The sequence below is a fragment of the Nothoprocta perdicaria genome, unplaced genomic scaffold (assembly GCF_003342845.1).
Source record: "Nothoprocta perdicaria isolate Ctin4 unplaced genomic scaffold, notPer1 scaffold_22, whole genome shotgun sequence".
NCBI classification, from domain to species: domain Eukaryota; kingdom Metazoa; phylum Chordata; class Aves; order Tinamiformes; family Tinamidae; genus Nothoprocta; species Nothoprocta perdicaria.
Genome location: NW_020455415.1, coordinates 4,558,879 through 4,566,150, shown reverse-complemented (window position 1 = coordinate 4,566,150; position 7,272 = coordinate 4,558,879). Strand labels below are relative to the sequence as shown.

Here is a 7,272-nt window from a genome sequence, read left to right as displayed (position 1 = left end):
GCGGCCCGGCGACTCGGCGCCCTCGGCGCCCGTCTGCAGGTAGCGCCCGTCCGGGGGCTTGCAGGGGGCCAGGCCCTGGAGGATGGAGTCGGTGGAGGAGGTCTCCTCGGGACGGAGGGAGAGGGCGCAGTCGGACGTGTTGGAGCTGGCGGAGAAGGAGCTGTAGGCCGAGTCGCGCTTGTTGTGGTACAGGCCCTGGTCAACAGGCGAGGGGTTCCCTTCGTAGTAGGCCTGGCTGGGCTGGTCCAGGCTCTCCATGCTCCCAATGGAGCTGCTCTTGTCCGTGCTGCAGTGCCGGGACAGCGGGTTCCACTGCAGCGACAGCTCGCTGCYGGCCGCGGGGCGCCGGGTTAGCGCTGCCCACGCGCCCCGGCCGCTGCCCCACCAGCCACGAGACCCCGACCCCCTTGACGGGACGGGCGGGCACTGCTGCCACCATGGCATGCACAGGACACCAGGGACACGCGTGGCTCTGTCCGCCAGCCCGCCCTGGCCCATGGGCTGMCCGGCTCTGGACAGGGCGAGCACTGGGATTCATCTGCTTCTCCCTGGCTCCAGGACCGCCCCCCCATTCCCATGGGGAATGGCGAGCCCAGGAGCCAATACCATGGTACAGGGTGCAGAGGGTCCCACATGCCACCCTGGGCCCCACCGCTCCTGTGTGTCTGGGCCATAGAGGCTCTGGGGTTGCGAGAGGGAGGCTGAGAGCCCCGGGTTCCCCACTCCACTGCCCTGCAACGGCTCAAGACCCCTTGTCCTCCCCCTTCCCGCATCCCGCAGCCCCTGCCGGCCTCACCTGACATCACATCCCGAGGGCCAGGAGAGGCTGAAGGTGTCGGCAGGGCAGTGCATGGCAGTGGCGTCGGGATGGAGCTCGGAGAGCTTGGCCATGTGCCAGGAATGAGGCCGGAGAACGGGCACGTTCCTCCTGCCAAGAGCAACAACGGGAGAGGACAAGAATGGGGAGGAAGCCGGGCCGAGGAACTGGGGCTGAAGTCACTTCCTACAGGGCTTCCTGTCCCCCCCAGGCCAGCAGCCCCCGAGGGGGGACGGCGAGGAAGAGGAGGGTCTGGCTGCAAGCGCGCCTGGCTAGGGTAAGGTGGGAGCACCCATAGCTCCAGCGGCTGCCCCGCTCCCTGCCCGTGCCCAGCCACCTCGGCATCATCCCGGCGAGGGCACGGCCCAGCACTGCCCAGTGCCTTGGGAACCGTGGGAAGGGGAGGCCCGAGCCTCTTCCTAAAGCGTCCTCCGTGCCAGCTTCAACAAGGGACCAAGCTAAACATAGCCCCGAACCAGCCCCTGGGACACAACCCGCCTGGGCAATGACCCAGCGGGCAGATGGCCACGGGGCACGGTGCGCCATACAAGGAGCCCTGGTGGCCACCACCTCCACTTGTTTCTCCTGTGGACCTGAGCAAGCTTGAGCACCCCGGAGCCTCGGCTGCTGGAGCCCCGGGATTTGCCCAGCTCCATGTCTGCACCAAGTGCGGGTACCACACRGCAAGCGGGCAGCGCTGCCACACTGCAGGACTGGTGCCCAGCATGGCACCAAGTGCCCGGCGCCTTGCAGGGCTTCCYGTCCCCCTCTCCCAGCTCCTGGTGCCCCTGCCTTCCCCCAGGCCACACCTCGGCCGCAAGAGAAGAGGGAGGGCAGTGCCCTCCAAAGGCACTGGGGACATCTCCGGTGCCCACCTCAAGTTCCACCTAGTCCCTAATCACCCAGCAGGCAGACTTGGGGGTGCTGTTGGTACACATGGGGACAAGGGGACAAGGAGGCCCATCCACAGAGCTCCTCCTGCCCAGCGGCTCCACCCGGGGAGGCCGCAGCAGCTGCAGCAAGCGGGGCAGGGAGGCGGCTGCGGGCGCCCGGGATCCCCGCGTCCCTCCCCGCGCCCAGGCTGCCGCGGCCGGCAGCACCGCCCGAACACGCAGGCAAACGCCACCCCRCCAGGGTCCCGCAGCGGACCCAGCAGGTCCCACAGCAGGCACGGAGGAGGCCAGGGAGCAGATGCCACGTCCTGAGGGGCAGGAGAAGAACCGAGCGAGCGCCTGTCCCAGGCACAAGGGCACAGCTCGGTGGGGCAGGGAGCCCTGGCAATGCGGGGGTCCCTCCCTGCTCTGGGGCCCCAAAACTCACCATGGATGAGGCCGAATCCCGCGAGCCCCCAGGCGCACAGCCTCGCGGCCCCCTCCGCTGCCCTCAATAGCGGCAGCCTCCCCACGCCGGCGAGCGGCCGCGCGGCCGTGGGAGCCGCCGATCGGCTCCGCGGCGGCCGCGGGAGTGAATCCGGGCAGCTGGGAGGCGGCGGGGGGGGCGGCCCGGCCTCCCCTTCCTTCCCCGCGCGGCCGGCGCAGGGGCGGGCGCCGGGAGGCGGCAGGAAGGGAGAGGAGCGAGCGAGGCCGGAGCTAACGCCCAGGCGCCGCGACAGCGACGGCAGCGGCGGCTCGGCCTCCACGCGCAGCCCGGGGCTGTGGGCTCTGCGCCCACGTCCTGCCCGAGCCCAGGGCACGGGCGGCCGGGTGCCAGTGTGCACGGGGTGCTGTGGCCTCCCTGTGTCCCCGCTGGGTGCAATGGCACCCAGCTGCAAACAGCCGCTGGGCACAGCGCTCCCCAACACCAGTGTGGAGCCCCGCTCCCTGCCAGCCTCCCGTGCCAGTTGCCCATGCACCGTGGGCACCACGTCCCCCCGGCAGCCGCCCACAGCACTGCTGACCTGCGCACGATCATCTTGAGGGTGCGGTAGGAGCCCTTGATGAGGATGAGGGCCTCCTGGCGCGAGCCGTACAGCGGCGTCCCGCTGATGTTCACCAGCTCGTCGCCCGGCTGCAGCTTGCGGGACAGGGCCGCCTTCCCGCCATCCTCCACCTGCGGGACACACACGGGCAGCGGGGGGCATCCCGGACACCCACGTTCGGAAACTGCCCTCCCACCACATCTGCCTGTGCCCGAGTCTCACCCCTCTCCCGCGGCGCAGGGATGCACAAAGTGGCACCCCTCTCTCCGGGGCTCTGCCGTAAAGAGCCCGGCGGCTCCGCCGCGCCGCGCGGCCGGCCCGGCTCCCCCCGCCTGCCCGGTCACATGAATTTCTGAGCAAATAAAGGGCATCGGGGGAAGGAGAAAAATGTCCCTTCCCAGCAGATTCCCCCGCAAGCGCGGGCAGCACAAGGGCCCTTTGTGCGGCGCCGATGCCAGCCCGYGGCCGGCACGCCGGGCCCCCGCTCGCCACCGCCGCCCGCCCCGGCGGCACAGCCCGGGCACACGGGTATTTGTATTGGGGGCCTGGGCTCTTCCAGTCCTGCGATGCTGCTGTTTGCACGTGGACAGAGGCACAGCAGAGGTGCAGCAGTGGCAACCCCGGCACAGTGGCCGCCTGGGGTGGATGGGCAGCAGGACGGAGGATGTGCCACCTGTTAACGGGGCTTGGCAGGCGCTTTTCTGCCAAGCCCACTGCTCAGGAGGTGCCAGGAATCGCTGTGCCCAACGCCTGGCACCGCACACCTCGCTGCCAGGCTGCAGGGCGGCAAGGCAGAGCCAGTGAGGCAGCGGGCAGCATGGAGCGGGGCAAGCCGCAGCCTCCAGACGCTGCCAATTCCAGCAGCAGGAGCCCAAGCGCTTCCCGGCGCCAGCAGCAGGCACGGGGCAGCAGAGCAGTCGGYGCTTGCTCCAATTCCCTCGTGCCCCTGGCACAGAGCAGGGATGCCCAGGGTGCTGCCTCATCCCCCGAAGCAGAGGAGACCGGGGTCAGGCCACGCTCAGCTCCTTGCCGGGCACGGGCTACCCAGGACGCGGTGCCAGGCCTTCTGCCTGCTCCACCGGGCYGGTGGGTAAGGCAAAAGGCCGGACCGGGCAAACCCAGCGTCGCAGTGTCCCTGTCACCCACCCCAGCCTCATCCCGGGGCATTTGGGCCCTGCTCTGACCCCAGGCACTGGTCACTCCAATGGTCACTCCAATGACCAATGGTCACAGCACCTGGCCCCCCTGCCCATCTCCCTCCGGGACCTGCCCGCTGCAGCAGCCGCTGGGATGAGCACTCACGGGAGGCAGTGCCCACAGGCCCCTCTCCATGCCCTGCGCGGCACCCGGCCCTGGCTGCAGCCGAAAGGCACCGCCAGGGTGACATGCAGAGCGGGCAGCGCCCCGCGCCAGCTCTCCCGCMTTCCTCACACATGTGGTTCCCCCGGTCCGTCCCAGCGCATGCGGCCCCGTGGAGGAACGAGCTCTGCCCRCAGCACCCGCGGCCCCGCCGCCGCAGCCCGCGCCTGGGCGGCTGCCAGGCCCTTGTGCCCGGGGCGGCTGCGGCTGCCGAGCAGCCCGGCCACCCTGCACGTGCCCCGCGGCACTGTTCCCAGCTTGGGGACGCAGCAGGATGGTGGGGACGGGACACCCGCTGGTATCTGCAGGAGCATCGCAGGGCACCCGGGCGGGAGGCGCAGGGCGGTAGCCCGGACGCTGCCCGTTCCCTGCTGCCACCTCGCTGACCCACCGGCCTCCTGCAGTGGCTGCATCTGACAGCCCCGGGCACCARGACCAGGCAGCGCAGACCACAGCTTCACCCCCTGTTTCCATGCCCAGGATCCAGCCTGTGTCTGGCACGGGCAAGCGCCCGCCCCGTCCGCCTGGGCGGCACAGGGGCCGAGCCGTTGGGTGCCGGGCGCTGCCAGGGCCGGAGCTACACCAGGGCGCTGCGTGCGCCTCGGCAGGCGGGCAGGGCGCAGAGCTGGCATCTCCGGCCAGGAGCTAAATCTGGCACAAACAGCCCCTTGTTCTGCCTCCGCCGCCGATGAACTCAGCGCTGGCAGCCGAGCCTCGCAGCCTGCCGGGCTCGCCCGGCCAGCCCTGCTTGGGGGCATCTCCCAGATGCTGTCCCTCCGTGTTCACCCTGGGCACTAATGGTGGCACTGCAGGACCCCGTTCCACAGGAGTCCCGTGGGCAGCCGGCCAAGCCGCAGGGGACCCGGCCAAGGCACAGGGGGAGCGGCAGTGGGGCTGGAAGCCGCTCGGCTCCTGCGCTGCCCGTCCTTGCCTGGCACCTCCCGGCACCGCCAAGGGCAGGGCCGAGGTCAGGATGGGAGCGGGGCGGCAGCAGCCCTGCCACGCTGCCCACGGGCACTGCGGGCAACAGCAGTGAGGCCGGGCAGGCAGCGGCGGGACCATACGGCTACGTGCCTGCTCGGGGGGATTTGCTTAGGCAGGGGACACTGCTATGCTGGTGCCCAAACCATGTCTGCTCTGCAGACCCCCTCCCTGCACCGTGCCCTGCCCAGGGGCCCCACTCCTGCCCCACCGCAGGGCTCCGCTCGGAGCAGTCAAAGTCGGGAAGCCGGGGCAGGACGGGGCCCCCCACGCACCCCCGCTCTTTCCGGCGCGGGGCCCGGGCAGGCGCTGCCCCCTCCCCAGCAGCAGCAGCAGCGTGCGGGGCCGGGGGCCGCGGGCGCCGCGGGGGCCTCCCTGGCCGCACCGAGCGCTCCAACAAGCCCCCTTTGTCTGCGGCGCCCACGCGGCGGCCGCGGCACCCCCGGCCCGGCGCCCCCCCGGCCTCCGCCAGAGCCGCCCCGCTGCGGGGGGAGGGCGAGCGCCCAGCCCCCCCACACCCCCAGGACCCCTGCCCCAAGGGGCCRGGCTGCCTCCGAGGCACCCTACACTCCAAGCGCTAGGCAGGCACTGAGCGCCCCACAGCCGGGCGCAGCACCCAGTCTGATGGAGCTGCAGTGACACCCCAGGGTGCAGCCGCTTTTCGTCCCAGCAAGCTGCCTCTGCTGCCCCGCGGAGCGGGCAGGCAGCCAAGGACCCGCAAGAGAAAGAGCCCAGGCATCCGGGCCCACTCCTCCCTCCTGCCGGCACCGCACCCGCGCCCAACCCGGATCCGGCCGCGCCGGAGACACGTCGGGACGCAGGGGCCGGCCAGCGGGCCGCCCCCTCCCCGTCCCAGCCCAGCGGATGTGCCGTGGGAGTTTCCTCCTGCTCGCGGGCCAGGCTGTCCCTCCGCTCCAGCGCTCCCTGCTTTGCCCTGCGCCCGCCCTGTGGCTTGGGATGAGACTGGGTGCCCCCCAGCACGGGACACGGCAGCAAAGCTGCTCCCGCCACCCCAGTGGCACCCGGCTGGGGTGGCCGGCAAAGCCAGGGCAATCTCATCATGGGGACCCCAAGTGCCTCTCACCCTGTGCCCAGGAACCGTCCTTGGTGGGCTCAGCAGCCTCGGCTCGGGGCCGGCCCCAGCGGCTCCCACAGGACCGTCCCGAGCTCCGCAGCAGCCGCGAGCCCCGGCACGGGGGCCAGGGTGGCGGGCAAAGCCTAGCACCATTCCCTGATGCCCAGGCATGAGAGCAGGGAGGGGGAGTCGCTGCAGATCCCCAGCACAGGAGGGAGCGGGACCCACATCTGGGCACGCAGGACATGGGTCAGGCAGCACTGGCCTCTCGTCACAGGATCCCCAGCGCTGCAGGCAGGGCTGGGGCAGGACGGGATGGACGGACCACATCGCCCGCCCCCTGGTCCCGTGTGCCAACAGGGCGAGGGTGGCACCAGGGTCCCAAGCAAACCCAGCCTCCAAAGCAGGATAAGTCCCCGTGCCCCGGCAGCGCCTCCATCCCAGGGAGGAAGTGAGAACAGCGGGAGGCCGGTGCCGATGCCTCCCCCTCGCCGAGGGCCCCCAGCCGGGGCCGGGTGGATGCCCCCATCCTGGGACTGTCTGGACGGCTGGAGAGCTGGCTCCGATGCCGCCATCCGGGGATCCCAACAGAGGCGGGTCCGATGCCCCCATCGCGGGACTGTCCCGACAGGAGAGGGGAGCCGGTTGTGCAGCCCCCCCCATCCAGGGACCCGCGACAGGGTCCGGCCCATTGTCCCCATCCAGGGATTCCCAACAGCGGCCGGCCCGATGTCCCCATCCCGGGACCGTCCCGACGTGGGGAGCCGGCCCGTTGCCCCCCTCCCGCGACCCTCCGCAGGGACCGACCCCCGCGCGAGGGGGGATCCCGTCGCGACGCCCCCCGCGCCGCGGCCGCCGCCGAACAAAGAGCGCGGCGGGCGCCCCGCGAGGGGGCGGCGGGGCGGGGGGCGCCCCCTGCAGGCTGCCCCTACCTTGGAGACGATGAGGGGCTCGCCGTGCTCCAGCCCCCCGCGCAGCGTGAAGCCCCAGGGCGCGCCGCCCTGCAGCTGCACATGCACGTACTGCACGGCGCCGGGCCGGCCCTCGGCCCGCTCCATGGCCGCTACCGGCCCATCGCCGCCGCGGGAAAGGCCGCCCCCCGGGCCGGGCCGGCCCGCCGGA

The 7,272-nt window shown here is 71.9% G+C and overlaps 1 protein-coding gene across 1 annotated transcript in view; it reads right to left on the bottom strand.

Annotated features, from left to right (window-relative positions):
* Nucleotides 1-7,208, bottom strand: part of SHROOM4 (shroom family member 4) — a 12,310-nt gene extending 5,102 nt beyond the window's left edge. Inside the window, exons 1-4 of the mRNA XM_026039037.1 lie at nt 7,083-7,208; nt 2,715-2,866; nt 797-928; nt 3-286 (exon numbers count right to left, since the gene is read on the bottom strand). Coding sequence (XP_025894822.1) covers nt 3-286; nt 797-928; nt 2,715-2,866; nt 7,083-7,208 — 694 coding nt within the window. The remainder of the gene's footprint in view (nt 1-2; nt 287-796; nt 929-2,714; nt 2,867-7,082) is intronic.
* Between the last annotated feature and the right edge of the window lie 64 nt (nt 7,209-7,272).